General features: G+C 39.6%; 1 protein-coding gene across 1 annotated transcript; it reads right to left on the bottom strand.

Moving 5' to 3' along the window:
- Nucleotides 1-15736: 15736 nt before the first annotated feature.
- On the bottom strand, nt 15737-19582 carry LOC116221063 (rano class II histocompatibility antigen, A beta chain-like). The gene is made up of 5 exons (XM_031570194.2): nt 19492-19582; nt 19063-19335; nt 16865-17146; nt 16226-16339; nt 15737-16017 (listed from the first exon to the last, which is right to left on the bottom strand). Exons 1-5 carry the CDS (start codon nt 19553-19555, stop codon nt 15977-15979), a joined length of 774 nt encoding a protein of 257 aa, XP_031426054.1. The 5' UTR covers nt 19556-19582; the 3' UTR covers nt 15737-15976.
- Between the last annotated feature and the right edge of the window lie 655 nt (nt 19583-20237).

Here is a 20237-nt window from a genome sequence, read left to right as displayed (position 1 = left end):
CAGGGTAGATCTTGGTACCCAGTAGTTAGACTAAGTCATCAGTATATGAGCCATTTCTACACTTTTATTTAGTAGCTTATCTCAGAATAAGAAGCTTGATTTATTATTTGTAATTAAAATAATAGTAATTATTAGTACTTAGTATTTCTGTACCACTGTATGGAATGGATTCTCGATATGCCTTTACATTAAGAAAACATGATTTAATCCTTTGAGTATTATATTCTTACAGGTCTGTCACAGCACGCTGAACTGACATTCAATTAATACATCTATCAAGAAATCAATCATGAATATCAGGGATGGTTCCGATCAAGATGGCTGTCTGTTTTTTCCTGTCTTTTTTTCTAAACTTGCTTTAGAAATGTGAATAAGGGGGGCATTGTGGCGCAAACAGTAGCCCAGACCATATTCGGGCTTGTCGCCCATGGAGGACACGGGTTTGAATCCGGTCCGATGTCATTTCTCCACTCCCCACCTCTTCTCCCTCTCATTTCCGGTCCCACTCTTCACTGATCTGTCAATTAAAGGCATAAAAGCCTAAAAACAAAACTTAAAAAAAAAAAAAAAAAAAGCATAGCATAGCATAGTAAGGGAAAACAATGCTTTAATATTTATTTCCTACCATGTTTGTCCTGTATCAAACACTGGTGATAACTGAAATCACTAAGAGGTTTATTTACACTAATTTCTCCTACAGTCTTTGTAATTGGAGAGTTTAAAGAATGTGTCTAGTTTCACTAGTCTGGCTTTGGCTCCCTGCTGGAATGTTTTAGTGCTTGCAGTTAAATAATTCACGCCTGAGGTTTTCTATAGATCTTTGTTGAAGACATTTTGTCACTTCTGTCAATAATTAGTTTCAGTCACATATAATCAACCACAATATCCAGTTTTACACTGCAGTCATTGAGTCTGTTCTCTGCTCATCCATTACTGTCTGGTTTGGTTCTGCCACTAAACTAGACAGGAACAGATTACAACGGACAGTCAGGTCTGCAGAAAGGATTATTGGTGCTGACCTGCCCACCATCCAGGACCTGTACACATCCAGAGCCAGGAAACGGGCAGGGAAAATCATTGCAGACCCCTCACACCCTGGACATAATCTGTTCCAGCTCCTCCCCTCTGGCAGGCGCTACAGAACTATGTACACAAAAACCACCAGACACAGGAACAGTTTTTTCCCCCTTGCCGTCACTCTAGTGAACAGTTGACAGATTATTATATTTTATTATTATAATATATATTATATGTATTTATTATCCTAAACTGTTGCATGCATATTTTTCAGTTTAAGTACATTGAGAGCAATTAAACCCAGGAAAAATTCCTTGTATGTGGAAATGTACTTGGCCAATAAAGATGATTCTGATTCTGATTCTGATTCTGATATGAAAACTGTCTTTAAACAATAAAGTTTGAAAAAAAAAAACCTGTATGTCTATTTCTCTAACTCTCTCTCTCTGTCTCTCTTTCTTTCTCTCTCTCTGTGTATGTGTGTGCGTGATTAATCATGACTGTTGAAGAATGTTTGAAGCAAATTTTTGTAATCTTATATTTTATATTTTGAAACTGGCTCAAGCATATTACAGTTATATAGTTTGTGTGGTTTTATTTGTGTTACACTATCTATATCTTAAAGAGACTGCCATCATGACTTTAATCCATGAATAACCGCAGTTTACTGAGTTAACTGTTTTGAAACCAGTAACTCTGTCATCATACCAGTACTTGGACTGTAATGATCTATTATTTTAAATGTACTCAAATAAGCAGCACATCATCAAAGTCAAATCTACAGGAGACACCACCTGCTCAGGGAATTTGTGACAGACCTCAGTTCACACTGAACTGGTTGAGTTAGGTCACTCTTGGGAAGAGGTCCAACACTTTGTCCAAGAATGGTCTCACTGAAATGAAAATCATTTGTCCTTGTGTGTGTGAGTGACAATCATAGGCCCTTTGTAACACCCTATTGGACTTTTAGGAGTACTACACACAAATGAGCCCTAACAGCTGGACGTATCCTCATTTAATATTAATTTAATTACATTTGGTAAGAATGATCAAGGTGACGATGATGATGTTGATGATGACGATGATGATGATGGTGAGGATGGTCATGATGATGGTGATAACCACGGTGGTGATGAAGATGATGGTGATGATAATTGTGATGACAATGATGATGATGATGCACAATCTTCAGCTCTTCAGACATCAATTAAATCAGGATGTCTGATTAGGCAAATTAGGTAAAGCTGGAAAAAGTGTTTGTTGGTGAGGAGTCAGTTTCTGAATCTGAACTTGTGACCTCTGGAGTCTGAATTTACTGATGTTGTGCTCTTCTAGTTGGTGACAATCACCACAGCTTGTCTGAGACAGATACTGAGTTCCCAATGATGGTGTATTTACACACACCCATAAACATGCCACTCATCCGGTGTTAAGAGATGATACCGTGTGCCATGTTTTGTCTCATGGACTCACAGCAACAGTAAAATATGCAGAGTACCCAAGGCCTGCAATGAATTGTCCACCACACTCTATATTGAAAGAACACTTGAAAATGCTTCTCCAGCTCCAACTTGTTCTGACCAATAGCGATTCAGAGGCGGGTCCGGCTTTTTGTAGTAGTGTAGGTGATTGAGAGGTCAAGGATTGGTTGACCGATCCATGTCCCTGGTCCCTGCGCGTCGTGCTTGGCCTGCGCCATGGGGTGCACAGCTGGACACCACTGGGAACTGCATCCTGTGTTGCATAAGTTCTATTTATCTCAGAGGACATACAGGAAGAGAAATAAACAATGACGCCTAAATCCTCTAGGTCTGCCTAAATCCTCTAGGTCTGCCAAAATCCTATAGGTCTGCCTAAATCCTCTAGGTTTTGAGTGCACACAGATCGTGTCAGGTCTAAAGATGCTGGATGCTATCTTTGAATAAGAACATTCATATGGAGCTTTCTAGATGACTTTATAGCATCATAGACTCCACCAGTGAGCTGCACATGTACTATACGGCATCTGTAACAGAGACTTAGTTACCTCCAGGAATTGGAGCTCGTTTCTGATTAGACCAATATTATTCCCTAGAAATTGGGCCATTTGAAGGGAATGTGTTTGGTTAACAATAAATATTACTGGAGAGTTGTTCTCGCAAAGAGAACATCTTATAAAGTCATGGACTTAAGTGTGTGTGTGTGTGTGTGTGTGTGTGTGTGTGTGTGTGTGTGTGTGTGTGTGTCTGTCGACATTGTGATGTGGTATAATTGCGGGATAATTATTTAAAAAAAGAGATAACTCATGTCACTTATGTCTTCAGTTTTCATACCAGACATGTTGCTATACCTGCACCTTCATGCCTTGTGTTAGTAACTAGTAATGCTATAAAAGTGCGGGCTGATATCTGTACTTTTACTGACTTTATCCACAACATCACATCAAACATGATACAGCAGCTCAGTCTCCATACTCTCATGTCTTAATCCTCATGGCCAGAGAATGCCACACTGACTATGATACATGACTGTGATGCACTTCTAAACATGATGTAACACATATGGGTCTACAGGGAGACACCACATACAACAAAATGAGGAATAGAGATGTGATTAAACAGAGTTGGACAGTTGTTGCAGTGACTGTGGGTGGGACTTTCCCACCTGTCAGTAAACACAGGAATAGGAGCAGGTCTGGGGAGGGTGGTCTGTGTTTTGTGTTTTGGGCCTCTATTGTGTTTGGATACAGCAGCTGCTCACCAGGAAGTGAATACCAGAAACGTATTAAAATCCTGATGCTCCTTTAGTCGTCTTGAAGCACAGGATGAAATAATTACTCAAATGATCACACATAGAGCAAGATCCTGATATATCTCATAAGAGGATACCTTGAGCAGAACTTGTTCAATGTAGGTACATCTATCAGATCGAGGTCAGCTGAGACAGAAACCGAAAAAGGAGCTTTTCTTTCCCCCAAAGACACCAAACAGTAATATGAGAAAGACAAACCATGTTGTTTAGTTCATCTCAGGTCAACCATGTGATCCTCAAGCTTCCTTTCTGTCTGTGTTTGCTGGTTACCTTTGCCTGGAAGCCTGGAGTTGCTATGACTGGTTACCCAGGAGCCAAGATGCTTCTATTGTCATTTTGTTAAACTCCTCACTATGTTGTTTTGCTTTTCAAGTTTTGATGAAAAATGACTACCAGGCAGGTTATTATGAAAAAAGTTCTGAATAAAAAACAATAAAAACTCAAAGTTGCATTAAAGTCAATGATCACAGTACACTAATAAAGAGCCTGCCAATGATCACATACACTAATAAAGAGCCTGCCAATTGTAACGCACCCTAAAAGGGGCTGTGTACAGGCTCGGACGTAAAGACCAGAGTAACTAACGTGCAAGAGAAACCACAACACTGTGTTTATCAAGAAAATATATTTATTTATAGCTACTCAATGGACAAGGGATATAAAACATTTAAAATGCGCTTAAGTTAACATAAAAGTAGTGCCAGCAAGGTATGTCCGTAATGTTTCAGTGCTGCAGCCAGTATCTCTAATCCACACATGCTTAGTGGGATAATGTCTGAGGGGAGCAGGGGACTTGAACCTGAGCTTTCTATGGGATGTGGAAAAAGATCAAATGCCCTTCACTAATGTTAGATTTAGGTGAATATTATATATCAGACCATTATCTAATATACCAGACCACATCTCAAATAGGCCCACATTCTTAGTTTCTATAACACCAGGCCAGAGCCATTAGGCTTGGCCCCTGGGCGTTTGTCTATGTTGGGAGCCATCAGACGTGGTTCCTGGCTTTTGTGTGTCTTGGAGCTAGAGCTATTAGACCCTGATTTTTGGCCTTTGTCTACAGCCACGACAAGATGGTTGAAGTCAAAGGTATTAGCATCTACAGACGTGGACAAAATTGTTGGTACCCTTCTGTTAAAGAAAGAAAACCCCACAATGGTCACTGAAATAACTTGAAACTGACAAGCTCCAGTTTTGTCTCATCTCTCCCAGAAGCCCTGTGGCTTGTCAATATGCATTTTGGCAAATTCCAGTCTCGCTTTCATATGATTTGCTTTCAACAGTGGTGTCCTCCTCGGTCGACTTCAAACAGCAACGGATGGTGCGATCTGACACTGACATACCTTGACCTTGGAGTTCACCTCTAATCTCGTTGGAAGTTGTTGTGGGTTCTTTGGTTACCATTCGTATTATCAGTCTCTTCAATTTGTCATCAATTCTCCTCTTGCGGCCACGTCCCCTGGACCTTAAACTTCTGAATAATATGTGCAACTGTAGTCACATGAATATCAAGCTGCTTGGAGACAACTCTGTCCTTAGCTTTCTGTGGTCCATGTTCAGTGTGGTACACACCATGATACCAAACACCACAGTGACTACTTTTCACCATTTAAATAGGCAGACTGACTGATTACAAGTTTGAAGACAACTGTATTGCTAATTAGAGGACTCACCTCAGTCCCTATGGTCAAATTATTTAAAAAAAATTCTAGGGGTACCATCATTTTAGTCCAGGCCGGTTAAATTCGTTTTTTTTTTTAATTATTATTCTGTTGAACGACATTAGTTTTCATTAGTTCATTTTCAGTAATTATTTATTTATTAATACTTTTGTCAGTTTCAAGTTATTTGTGACCATTGTGGCTTTTTCTTCCTTTAACGGAAGGGTACGAACAATTTTGTCCACGTCTGTATACGGCCCTACCTGGCTTTAGCCCTTGGTCAAAGCTAGACCTCCCCTTTGACCTTTGACACACCCACTCCCTCCCCTATACACCTATGCAGGGCCGGCCTTTCCTACAGGCCCCTCATAGGGCCCAGAAAAACAAAAATTATAATTTTAAATTTTTTTTAGCTGGGCAGAGTTTTTTGCGCCCCCTTTTCTATCTCTGACTAATATTTTGACATTAAATAAATTAATCTAACATAAGGGTAAAATGAGTCAAAAATCGAAAGAGGAAGGGGTAGGCTACGTACCTCCTTGGTGTTGTCAGAACATGCTAGCACATTGAGGCGTATGGTTAGTGTGTGTGTGTGTCCAAGCAACTTCGATGAAAGAAATAATGAAGAGGCAATAGCCATCCATTTGCACAATATATTTATAATTTAAGAAGAAAAGAAAGGAAGAAGAAGAGAAACATGCCAAGGAGAAAGGTAAATCCTTAAATCCTGTTCTTAGCCAAGAATGAATGCCAGATAAGAAAACTTTCATGAACGCTAGACTTGCCCCGGGCACTTTAGTGAAGTTAAGAAGAAAATATGTACTTTATCATCGAAAGCCTTCCTACTCCCTGTCACATAGTTCTTTAAGGATTTTACAGAGGCGGGTATATAAAAAATGATATGTCCATTTATTATACATTATACAAAAAAGACATGATTAAAATATTAAGGGCCAGCCAGTCATAAATTACATCAGGGGCGCACAGATAAAGCCAAAAGCTAGTGCAACAACACTACAAATATCTTACTCGTTGCATAGCACACCCATTAAGGAAGACAAACACGGCAACTTGTCAACAAGTGAGGAATACTGGTGACTTGTGTGGCAGAAGGGGATGGGAAACAATAGGTGTTGTACATAGCCTGCATTTGGTAGATGTACATAATATATATACAGACATCCGGTGGTAAATACATGATACAGACAAGACCAGTTTAGTGGGTATACACTGTGCTCATAGGGTTACTGTTACAGGGGTAAGGGGAGTAGGAAAAGAGAAACATGTCAATGGTGGTAATAATATGTATTGTATATAAATGCTACAGAACAAGAACAAGTTTGGGCCTCGGTGGTTTCATCAGGGAATTTCGCCGAGGTACAGCGTACTCTTTCACTAACCTTCACACCTGGCACACTTTTACCTTTTATCCCTCAGAAGACAGTTCCCCCTCTAGTTCTTCCTTTCACCCCGTCTGACTCTGGTGTTTCCTCTTCACATTAATACTGTCAGTGACAACGTTGCACACATGAAAAAAGGGCCCTAAATGCTGAGATAACTTTATCCTCCAATGAATTATAATATATGGCACACATATGGACAATGTGAATAAAAACAGTGTGTTTCCAATAATAATCATTTTGCTTTGTCAGTACTTGCTGTAGTTGAAAGAGGAACTGAATAAGAACTGAATAGGAATCGTTTTGCTTATGCTGGTCAGCCCTCAGCTGTTCTTGATTGGGCTTTACTGGTATCAAACATGTCAGTGCTGGCGTGAGACGAGCCTTATGTAACACTATGCCCATGCAGAAGTGAAGTGTTGGGTTCCCAGTCTGTGTTGGTTCCTGTCAGGTCAAATCAAGTCACCAATCTGCTTTTCACGTGTCTCTAATTACAGCAACAAGTGCAGCTTTTAAATGGGTTTAGAGCCAGTAAGTAAACTTTGAAGAGGGTCTGATGGGTTTAGAACCAGTAAGTTAACATTGAAGAGGGTGTGATAGAAAGTCACTTCACAAAGATCAAAATGGTCAGTGTGAGCCAAACATTGCCTCCTGGCTTCACTGTGTGAGAGCTACAATCTGTTTTTTATTTAACGTTGCAAGCAATTTCAGGCCCTGGACAGTTTTCAGCCATTTTGTAGAAATGAATTGCCTAATGGATGCACACACAAGTCAGTAAAATGAAAAGATAGTGGCTGGAAAAGGTTAACAAGCATCAGTAAATATGTGACAGTGGCACTGGGCTTTAAAGATAACAGATTGTTCAGATGAAGTTGCTTCTGCTTTTGGGTTTGTTTTTAGCTTTGCACTGAGTGTGTCGATAAACAGCATTTGGACAGCGTGGCGTGTCACATCCACAAGCCTGACGCCATTTTGAGAAGTGAAGAGAAGAGAAGAGTCAAACACTTTCCCGCTGGGTGGGCAGCCAAACAGTTGAAGACTTGCTGATGTGACACTCATGACAAAGTAAATGGACACCTGGAGAGATGTATTTACTTTCAAAAGATCAGAATCACATGAGTGCAGGCGCAAATACCAGAACAGTGCTGTGGTACTGAGGATGATTATTTTTACCTGTTTGTGTGGTAGAGATACAGGTACAGTTGGAGAGAAAGGTCCTTTTGTGTGTTCAGCCACACAAGCTCAACTTGAAGCCCTGACATTCAGCTCATAGTGAAGTTCCTGTATTTCAGATAACAGCCAAACTGAAAACACAACCTGTCCAGCAAGTCACTTAACAGGATGTGCTGAATGAACATGTGGACACATATACAGAATACTGTGGCTCTGATACTCTCTGTGACTAACACATCAGTACACAGAAACATTGCATGCAATGCCTGGCAAACACTACAGAGTAAATGAGGCCTATGACTTCAAGCCTGCTTAGGACCCCTGGGCAGGGGCAGCGCTATTGATTTTTGGCCCCCATGGGAGAAGATCGTCTTGACTGGTCTCTCCAAACCTGCATGATGATGTATGTAGTACCTGTCTCCTCTCACGGCACCCATACACCTGGGGTGTTTACAAAACACCTTTAAGCCTCTAGTCAGATACAAATGATAAAGTCCTGTGGCCCCAAAATAGAGGAGCATACTTTACTCCATATACACTGCCATTATCTAAACAAAGTCCATGAATGTTAACTGCAATTTGACTGTAATAAAGAAGAACGTTATATATCAAACATGCGGGGGAAATGTGGTGGAGGCCTTTCCTTGGCAACAAAATATGTCATAACATCCAACTCATGCCATTGGTTCACTCATGGAAGTATCAACGGATTGAAGAGACTTTCTGATTTAGACTGGTATTTCCACTTCGGTGCTTGTGGTTAGGTTTGGCAGACAGCCTGGCATTGTGTCTCTTGCCAAAAGAAGGAAACAGATACATACATTGTCATTTCAATTCAGTGAATTATATATATATATCCCCTCTCATCACTGTCCTGGATACTCATACATATCAATTCAATACAATTTGATCTATGTAGGGTCAAAACAATAACATTGTCTCAAGGCGCTTACTGGTAGTCATGGTGAACTATACATTCTTTTTAGCAGTACACTGAAATTGCTAAGACTTTTTTATGTACCTTTTGTTGTGATTGATTGTTCATTGATTAGCTCTTTAGTGTTACATGCAGGCTGAGAACAGTGAAGTAGTTTTTAGAGGTTAGTTGGTCTAGCTGCATCCCATATGCTGTCATTGAGCTATCATGCAAGCATAAAGAAGCATAAAGAAGCACGGCTGGTTTTGCAACTAGCAAAAAAGTTTGTGATTATTCTCAAAGCTAAATTAAAAGACACTGTTTTCAAATGGTCCCATATATTTTGTGCATCTTGATAGACTGTTTCAGGCTTTTCAATTAATTTCTTGACATTTTACTGATATAAATGATCCTGAGACAATGTGTGAAGACAGTGAATCATGATATTTTAACTCTTTGTTTATTTTATAGTTACGTCACTCGGAAACATTGTGTTTAAAGCAACAGAACAATATGTGGCACATTTGAAAAGATGTCACCTTTTGTCTTCAGACTGCAACCTCTGGATAGTCTCTTTTTCTCCTGAACAGGTTTAGCTGCATCATTAAGGGTCTCCTTCTGATTTGGCTGCGTTTCAGGCTTCATTTTCAGTTCGTTTTTTTGTCTGTATGACCACAACCACATGGAGGATAAGGCTGCTGTAAATATATGACACTGGCACTGGGCTTTAAAAATAACAGATTGGTCAGATAAAGTTGCTTCTGTTTTTGGGTTTGTTTTTAGCTGAAAGTGCTTTGCACTGAGCGTGTCGATAAACAGCATTTGGTCAGCGTGGCTGGTCACATCCACAAGCCTGACGCCATTTTGAGAAGCTTTGCTGTTGCTGAGACAAACACTTTTCCACTGGGTGGGCAGCCAAACAGTGGAAGACTTACTGCTGGACACTCATGACAAAGTAAATGGACACCTGCAGAGATGTATTTACTTTTAAAAGATCTGAATTACAAGATAATGAGTGCAGGTGCAAATTACTCCAGTAACAGCCCATAGGTTGAGTATGAAGTATGAGCGGCATGACTTTTCTCAACGGTTTCTAGCTAATTTGACCATGAGGAACAAAACTAGGGTGCTGTCATTTACTGTAACCTGAGCGAACATCGAGATTTTGCCGCGCCCTATAGGGCGCGTCCAGCGCATCTCTATCTCAGCTTCTGAAGGTCATAAACACTTGAATTTGGTCTCAAAATGACAGGAATAGGCATGTTCATATATGAAGGTTTCTAAGCTCTAAAACCTTTACTTTTCGAGATATTCAAGAAAAAACTATTGTTTTAAATTCGCATGGGGCGCAAAAAGTACTCCACTAGCAGGCTCAGGAAGTTGAGTATGCATGGAACACACAGACCAAGAAAAGTGTGATGCCATTATACCCTCATGTCTAAAGATTATAAAGTGTGGATCTTACCTTGTGTCTGTGATTAAACCATTATAGAACACAGTATGTTACAATAATGTTGTACGGTTAAATAAATAAACGATAGACCCTTTTAACTGCATTTTGTCTTCTTCATTGCATAGACTTTTGCCACCATCTACTGGTAGTCATGGTGAACTATAAATTCTATTTAGCAGTACCCTGAAATTGCTAAGATTTTTTTAATTTACCTTTTGTTGTGATTGATTGTTCATTGATTAGCTCTTTGGTGTTACATGCAGGCTGAGAAGAGTGAAGTAGTTTTTGGAGGTTAGTTTGTCTAGCTGCATCCCATATGCTGTCATTGAGCTAATGCCCGAGTATCATGCAAGCATAAAGAGGCACGGCTGGTTTTGCAACTAGCAAAAATGTTTGCGATAATTCTCAAAGCTTAATAAAAAAATCAATTTGTCCCATTCATGTTGTGCATCTTGATAAACTGTTTCAGGCTTTTCAATTAATTTCTTGACATTTTACCGAACCATTTACGATCCTGAGACAATGTGTGAAGACAGTGAATCATGATATTTTAACTCTTTGTTTCTTTATAGTTACGTCACTCTGGTGGGTCTGGAAATATTGTGTTTAAAGCAACAGAACAATATGTGGCACATTTGAAAAGATGTCACCTTTTGTCTCCAGACTGCGTCCTCTGGATAGTCTCTTTTCTCCTGAACAGGTTTAGCTGCATCCTTAAGGGTCTCCTTCTGATTTGGTTCCTTTTCAAGGTTCATTTTCAGTTAGTTTTTGTGTCTGTATGACCACAACTAACTACCTTCCTCATGGAGGATAAGGCTGCTGTGAACAGTAGGGGTTTAAAACATGAAATTATGTTCATGCTAATTTTGTTTGGTCCACTGCTGCAGTGAATAGGAAGATCAATGCATAATCTCACCACTGGAAATATGAATCTGTTCAGTTATACAGAGATACAAGATATTATTTGATGTGCTAGTGGTTAGGGATCTTACACAAATATAGTTTTGTTTTATAAGTCTTGCTCTCGGTTTACTGTGAAATAGGAAAATTAGATGTATTAACCAGGCTACTGGTGTCATCTGCTGGCATTCTTACAATCACACACATATGAAACAGCATGAAATATATCAAACCTCCACAAAGTTTGTGATCAAAATAGATTTAGGGTTTACAGAATGTTAAGACTATTAACAATGGATTTATTAAAGACAGGAATGATTCCATCCTTTTGATCATTAAGGTCCATATTTACGCATTGTGTTTCTTATTAGACACATCTAACTTCAGTTTTTGTACCGTCGTCATTGTCTCTCATGTTTCAGGAATACAGACCACTGTGCCAAAACTCCAAGCAGTAGATTCTGGAGTCTAGTCCTTAGGCTGTCTGGTGTACAAGCTGTGGCTATTAAATAATGAGGCCAATGCTGTATTTCAATTCTGATGAACAAAACTCATGTACACTGTAAAAAATGTCCGTAAAATTAACACTGAAATGGCGTAAAATCATGACATAAAAAAAAACTGTGAATAGAAATACAGTATTGCTTATTTCACAAAATGTTTTGGTAAAATACTAAACGAAATATAACTGTTAATTTTAAAGTAAGATTATGCATATTTCTTTGTAGAAATGTCATATGGCTGTAATTTACACAAAGAATTAGAAAGAACAGTTTGTAATACAAGAAGCAATGCAATGCAGTTTAAATGACAACATGGTGGTGTTTAAATAACATTTTCTGTAAGGTCAATTTTTTTCTATAAATAAACAAAGTTCATACCATAATATCGCTCACCATATTCATATGTTAAAGGTATTTTTCAACTTCTATTGAGTTGGCGAATCCCCAAATGTATGCAAATGTGATAACCAATCAGTTCAGCCTGTGATGTATGTAGTAGTTTGGTGTCTGTTAGTCTGCATCACGTTCTCTAGCGTTGCAATACCGCGAGAGTTGCTTGAAAAATCTGACCAAGATTGCAAGGGTTGAAGTAGTTCTGAAGCAAAGTTGTACAGAATAAATCATAGATTGCACAAATTAACGACTGTGTTGGAATTTCATGCTAGGCATTTTCTGCCCCGACTCACCGAACTGGAGAAAGCTAGCATATGTTTTCATTCAAAAAAGGCTTGGTCTGTGTACTAACAGCTGATGCTGTCAGGTCTGTGCTCTTTCTGTCCTGTGCTTTTACTTTGTATCCCTTTCGTCCTCTTATTTTACTTCCTGTCTGCCATTGTTTACTTCCTGTGTCTAGTCCTTTGTGCTTCCTTGTTCTTGCCATGTGCTCCAGTGTTTACCCTTGCCTTGTGCTCCTGTTCTGTGTACCTGTGTCTCCGCCCCTCATCTGTTCCCAATTATTAGTCTGTTTGTTATCCTGTTTTGTTTCTCCTGTCTTGTTAATTCCCCTTGTTGTTCCCTTGTTGTTCCCTTGTCCCCTTGTTGTTCTTGGACCGTTCACCTGTGTCTTTTTATCTGTTTCCCCCTTTTGGTATTTAAGTCGAGTCTTTCTTGTGTTTCGCGCGGGTTCAGAAGTCTTAGTATGGTGAGAGAGATGCTGTGTCCTGTATTCTTGCATTCTTGCCCATATTCCTTCTCTGACTTACTTCTGTGTTTTGATGTTTTTTGCCCTGCCTGTTCTTGGGCTCCTAAGTTGGGGTGTTTTTGGAATTCTGAGTTTTTGCCTTTTAATCTTCTGTGCTTTTTGTAAATAACTCCTGCGTTTTGGTCTGCATCTGGTCTGCAATTGTGTCCTTTCCTGCGAACCCTGACAGATGTAAAATTATTCTACAGTTAAGCAAATATTTGTGATTTATATCAGTAATAGAACAGGATTTTATGCCTACATAAAATTGCAATATTTAGATGTTGCTTTCACTGTCCAAACTGTTATTAATACATTCAAATACATTATATTATAAATAACTTTTAAGGGGAATCTACATGGAAAATCAGTTGAATAACTTCAAAGCAGTTCAATAATGTTGTTTGCTTGGTATTTCTCAGTGAAATTGAATGGGATTTTATGTACAATAGACAACAACTGGATGTACATTTTACTGAAATAATTGGTTTTATAGCATAATGGTCATGCAATATCAGCATAAATCCAATGTTAAATGTACTGGTTTACAATGTAATATTAGACATCATAAACTGTTAAAGGTACATATTATTCTGTGAAGATGGTTACGGTTTGGCCGTATTTTTTACAGAATTATTCTGGCAACCACAGCTGCCAGTTTTTTCCAGTAAAAACAACAGGATTTTTTTTACAGTGTAGCATAGCAGTGATGTAAATATAGCTCAAGTTCAATGTTGAATATAGAGGTTTAAATTTACATATACAGGTTAAATTTACATGCTGCTCTGTAAAGAGTTTTACAGGTGGATGTATTTTTTACAGAATTATTCTGGCAACCACAGCTGCCAGTTTTTTTTCCGTAAAAACAACGGCATTTCTTTTTTACAGTGTACTTCTTATATACTCGTAATAACCATCTTGTAATTAGGCTATGTGGTGTAGGTTCATCATAGCACTGGCAGGAGGAGAGTGCAGCATTCTGACATGTCCAGAGCTTCCTGCTTTACTGGGGTGTTACCACCTGCTCCAGCCACAACACAAAACGAGGCAAACACAAGAATTTATTGGAAGGGAAAATACAAAGAAACAAATATCTAGGGAAGAATATTAGATCTGCGAGCTGGGTGTGTGTGTGTATGTGCATGTGTGTGTGTGTGTGTGTGTGTGTGTGTGTGTGTGTGTGTGTGTGTGTGTGTGTGTGTGTGTGTGTGTGTGTGTGTGTGTGTGTGTGTGTGTGTGTAGTGTCAAATGTGAAAAATGAGAATGACAGAGTGGTAGGCCGCTTTATGCGCACGAGTGGATAACGAGGCCTAATACTACTGCCACTCCCTCAACCACAGAGAGGATAACGAGGCCTAATACTACTGCCACTCCCTCAACCACAGAGAGGATAACGAGGCCTAATACTACTGCCACTTCTTCAACCACAGAGAGGATAACGAGGCCTAATACTACTGCCACTCCCTCAACCCCAGCACAGAGAGGATAACGAGGCCTAATACTTCTGCCACTCCTTCAACCCCAGCACAGAGAGGATAATGAGGCCTAATACTACTGCCACTCCCTTAACCACAGAGAGGATAACGAGGCCTAATACTTCTGCCACTTCATCAACCCCAGCACTGCCACCAGGGGGCGCTGATGGGCATAACAGGGGGGACCTCAATGACGCTTGTTACTGTAGATACCAATAAATGGGTTAATGCATCTCAAACCCTGTTATACTGGTATAATAATAACAATAATGAATAATATATATATAGATTAAAGAATGATCAATATTGAACACGGTATTGCCATCCTTCATGGTCAGTTCACTTCCCAAATGAAATGTTCTCCTTTTTTGGGGAGGACAAAATCTGGACTAGATCCACCCTCAGAATCAGCTGCAACACAGGAACTGCCTTAAGTAACAAAACTATGTAATATCGACATATAGTATAAGTCACATCAAAGAACATGCCAATGTGACGCCCCTGTCGTGGGAAAGTGTTTGTATCCCACGAAAAGAGATGCATCAAAATGACACGGTACTGTAAGTGATATTCCATGTGAACTTATGCAGAGAGTGTGGCGCAACTAAGCATTTGGGGTATTCTGTGGGAGCAAGATGTAGCCAGCAGCAAGTTCGAGTTAAGTTCGGGGGAGAGGGGGCGTGGCGGCGGCGGGCGGGGGGGGGGGGGGTACGTAGCTGGAGATTGAATGTGTGAAGGGGTACGGGACTGTAAAATGTTTGGGAACCACTGCCTTACACCACTGACTAGGGCCCGTCATAATAGCCTGTACCTGGGCCCGTCGTAACTACGTTACGCCACTGACTCTGTGTTTGCTTTAGTGCTTATTAAAGGGTGTGTGATGTAGATCTGTGTGTAGATCCAGGTGTGCTGAACGGGTCAACTACCACATTTCAGCAACATTTTCTCAACTGAGTCCGCAATCAACTTAAGTATGAGGATGTCAGAAACTGATTCCTGTGAGATATCTTGTGATGGTGAGACGTACAATGAGAACCAGTGCTGGCAGCATGTCTGAGGGCTGATAAAGTATTTTTAGAGAACACAACACTCAAACAACACAAGTTCATTGATGTTTTTTTCTTTATTCATGCTTTTACCAAGATGTTTTTGAAAATGTCCGCATGTCTGAATGTTAGCCTTAAGGAAATGATAATGCCATGACAATATTGTCAATTGCTTGACAGGTTTTTCTACTGGATGTGGCTGTATGTGGCTTGACCTGAGGCATATAGATGTAAGGTTTACAAAGAATGTAACAGATTTGAACACTGCAGGAAATTAAACACACAAGAAAGACACTTTAGACTTTGGGAACTGTTAGATCAGTGCTTACTCAGACTTCCACTCCAGAGTTGGTATGCATCGAAGAAACTGAATAAAATGTTTAGTCATAATGTTTGATTGGCAATGATGGCACATGTAAAGGAAGCACTGGAGGATGAGGAGGAACATGAAATATGCCGTCAATGAGTAGGGGTTGATCTTTGAGGAGCCAAGATCCAGCCTGTGCAGGAGAACATATATTTAGAAACACAGTAGACTGTTTCTTTCTCATTATTTCTCTGTCTACTTTGGTTCATCTTGTGGTTGTTTTGAATTTGTCTGGGACGTGTTTATAATGAAACACTGTAACATACTCATACATTTTCCATATTACTGTAATACTAAAGTAATCCAATGTGACATGTTTGTTCTAACTCTCAACTGCTAACCTCTTGATGTCTTCCTGTAGTACAGCAGTCCAGCAGCACAGACCACCAGTCCCAGCAGCAGGCCAGCGGCCCCAATGGCAATCTTATTCCTCTCAGCCTTGGGCATGGAGGAGTCTGACAGTATAGAGGGTACACACACAGTTGTAATGCTGAGGAGAAGGATTTCAGATACACATTTAACATTAGATGATAAGAAATCGAACACCACATATTTTGACATCCTTCTCGTCTTTGGCCATATTTTGATTTCTGTAATCTGCTAATCTTAAACAGAGAGAAGTAGTCAGCCCGATTTAAATGGGTATACACTGATGATACATCTGTCTATTGGATTCATTTTTTCAAAACTAAACACAGAAATGACAAAACAGCATACACAAAATCCTAAACACATCATATCAGACAAACACATCACAACTCACAAGAACTAAGTGTCTTAGAATGGGAGTGGTGTTTGTTAATACTTCATGTTCATGCAAAATCATGTTGAAAATTAAGAATTAGTTAATGGTTTTCCAGACATTATTTCATGCCCTATACATTTATACATGTACATACGAAACAGTATTACATGTGTTGTAATGTTTTGCTGTCAAAGCAAAAAAAAGAAGAAATAATGACAATTGATTTGGAACTCACCCCAGACAAACTCCCTGGGCTCCTTGAAGCTAGCATGCTCCACCACACAGGAGATCTTCTCTCCAGCTTTGGGGGTGAACTCCAGGTGGGAGTGGATCTGGTAGAACCAGTCTCCATCCGCTAGCTCCTCCGTGGCTGAGACATCACTGGTCACCTTCTGGCCGTCTCTGTACCAGGTCACGCGGATCATTCGTGGGTAGAAGTTGTAGGCACTGCACATCAGCATGGCGACATGATTGCTACTGACTGGCCTCACCAAATTCAGATTTACGCTGGGCTCCACTGTAAAAGTACAGTTTTTTCAGAGTGATGATTGATGGAGAGAATTTCGAAACACTGTTAATGACTTCAGAATATATTAATCAAGTTTTATATTAATAATCACCTTGCATGAATCATGTGCTTATGTAAGCAGGAACATGGCTTTTTTTGTGTGTGTGTAACTTAGATTATTAGGGGCCACTTAGTCTGCATATGTGCAAGAGCATGTTTGGACCAGAGGTGATAAGAAGGGTCGAACTGCGCTTCTTTCAACCTTGTGCAAAACTGACATCCTCGCAAGACAGGGAGCCTCGGACGTCAGAGACCCACCACGTGTTATCCCTGGTGACAAATAGTTTTGGCGCCAGAGAATGCTAAACTTCTATCTATATCAACCTTGTGCGATTGTTTAATATTGCTTCTCTCTCGTCTGCTGTAGTCTGGGAGTAAGCCCAGGCTCCCTCTCTCTCTGAGAGGGCCTGTGCTTCTCACTGACCTGCCGGGACGTGGGTGAGCGAAACAAGCTTGTTGTTGTTGTTTGATAAATATACTTATATACTCGGGAGTCCTGAGGTAACTTGACTACATTTTCACCTAACAATGATTTTCTATAATTTCCTGCATTGGAAGATATCAGTGTTGTATCATCAATTTACATCAATCAGCAAAGCTTTCAACATGTCCGAAGGAATTCAGACTTTCACATATATTCTGCTTACACGTGTTTTCTTAAAACTCAGCCTTATTTTATTCTATCACGGGGAAACTGTGAATTGGACTCTGGTCTCCAAGTGAGAGGTGAGAGCTAAACCCTCTGTGCCTCAGAACAAGCATGAACACATGTGCAGAGACAAAGACTCAGAGATGAGCAACAAGTTAAGGGAAGTTTACTGAAGGACTGGTCTGGCAGGCAAAGCAGGCGTGAAAAAAAAGCATCCCAATATATCCTAAATGGTAATACTAATGTATATGTATTATTTAATGATTTATTTATTAACTACACTAAGAATAAAAAATGTTTTCAGAACATACAACCTACTTAGTCGAGAAACTAAAATCAGCACTTACATCTCAAGACTGAGCAGAGAACAAGGTCAGAGAGGTTGCCTAAATCGGATAAAACTTCCAAAGGCTCAGGGGAAAAAATCAAAGGGAAAACAAGTCCTGAGGACCTGTTGTGGCCCAAAAGGGAATAACATCCTCCAGAATCGCATGTTCAAAGCTCTACACACACAAGATGCAAAACACTTTAACTGTTCCCCTTTTACTATGTTCACTTTATTCTACTTTTTTCTACACCATGTTCCCTTGTCTACACCATGTTCCCTTTTTCTGTGTCAAAGGACAGAGACAGCTATTCATGTGGTTACACTTTTTCAACCACTAACTACACAATAGTATGATAACTCTAAAATACTATATTTGTTTGGCTTATGGCTTTTGTAGTAACAGTAACGGCACACACACAAATACAGTACTTAGTTCAACTTTGTTCCAAAATCCTATTTGCCAAAGTGTTGCACAGAGTAAATGCACCTTTTACATTTCCAATGCTACAGTGTACGAAATGCCCTTTACTGAATGTAAGACAAATACAACTAAATGAACCTCTTTGTACATTTACACTTTGCATAAAACAAGACAGTGTGCAATGGTTCAAGAATGGAACTCCTCAACATTGCAACTAATACCCTCCTTTCATACTGGCACACTCTGTATGCATGTCATTTTAAAGGGCAGTGCCTTGAAAAGGCACTAAGATGATCCATCTCTGAATGTTGTGTCTTCAATTGGGGATTATGTTTTTGCAAAAAGTGTTAAAAACTGAGTGTGTGGCAGAGAATTAGCTTCTGCAGAGGTTTCAGAAACCGTGCCACATGTAAACATCTTGTGTGTAAGAAACTGGAAAAAGACTGGAATCAATATTCTATACTCACTTGTTTTGTCCATTCCATGGCTTTTGTAGACAAGAGCATTGACTTTGCAGAGTCTGTCCACAGAGCCCTGCTCATAAGGCAGAAGGTGTTTATCTTCATTCTTTTGATGTGCTAGAGCCATTCCAAAATCTGAATAGCCGACATACCTACCAACGGTGCTGTTAAATACTAGGAATTCCATTTTATTATAAAAGTACGACTCTACAAACACCATGTCTGTCAAACTCATCGAGTTGGAGTAGCATCGTATCCATCTGTACTGGCAATATCCATCTAAAAAAATAAAATCAAACTCATTACAGCCTATTAATATTAGGATATTATGAATAGTTTAATGTTTCCTAAGCTGAGACTTCTGTTAACTGCACAACTACTCTTTAATTACTCTTTCTTTCTGTTTATGTATTATATGTACAAGTTTTCACTTACCTACGCCAAGGAGAAGATATACTAATGGCAGGAGACAAGCACAAATCAGTCTTGACCTGGACATGGTCTCCTTCAGTTAGGAGAAAGCCCTGTGTGGAGGTCGTTATCACTCAGTGCAACAGACCAATCAAGAAAATAAGAAGGAACAGTGTCATATATTTCCAGGCAAACTGCTGTATCAAATAAGTTAAACAGCAGAGCAATGTAACGATCACAAGAGCTGTCTGCAGTTGATGAACATAGACAAGGCAGCACTAGAAAACACAGTGTCTTTACAAATTCATGAAATCAAATCAAATTCATAAAATATACTCAAATCCATCCTGATGTGCCTCTGGATCTTACACATATACTAATGACTGTTAATGAAACTGGCCTTCCTATTGGATATTTCTGTTCGGCCATAACTTATTGAAAGAGGTGGAAAATATTTCTCCGCTGCAGTTGGTTTTCCTGTAGTCCGAGTAAATGGGTCAGCACACATTGGTATATCAATCAGCGCATTTGAAATATGAAGCTTGCTGTCATCTGTTTTTGGATTACATGTGTCCAATGCACAGGAATTCAATGTAAGTAGTGACTTAAAACATTACCCTAACAGTTATCGTTGACATGCTAAGACAATGTGTAGTCCGGCGGTCATTATCGAAATATATATAAAAAACGCCACAAACAGTAGTTTCGTCCTGAAGGATTTATTTTTCGCTAAGAAAAAGCGGGATTTATTTTCAAATCCAAGGAACTTT

This window comes from Clupea harengus, chromosome 7 (assembly GCF_900700415.2).
Source record: "Clupea harengus chromosome 7, Ch_v2.0.2, whole genome shotgun sequence".
NCBI lineage: Eukaryota > Metazoa > Chordata > Actinopteri > Clupeiformes > Clupeidae > Clupea > Clupea harengus.
Note: the sequence above shows the minus strand (reverse complement) of the source record. Positions and strands in the feature narration are given on the sequence as shown.

Excerpts from the sequence above, each read along its gene's own strand:
- LOC116221063 (XM_031570194.2), bottom strand. The coding sequence starts at position 19,555 with ATGTCCAGGTCAAGACTGATTTGTGCTTGTCTCCTGCCATTAGTATAT. Across the intron at positions 19,336-19,491 it reads ATATCTTCTCCTTGGCGTAG|ATGGATATTGCCAGTACAGA; the intron begins GTAAGTGAAAAC and ends TTATTTTTTTAG. Across the intron at positions 16,340-16,864 it reads GCCCAGGGAGTTTGTCTGGG|ACTCCTCCATGCCCAAGGCT; the intron begins GTGAGTTCCAAA and ends CTATACTGTCAG.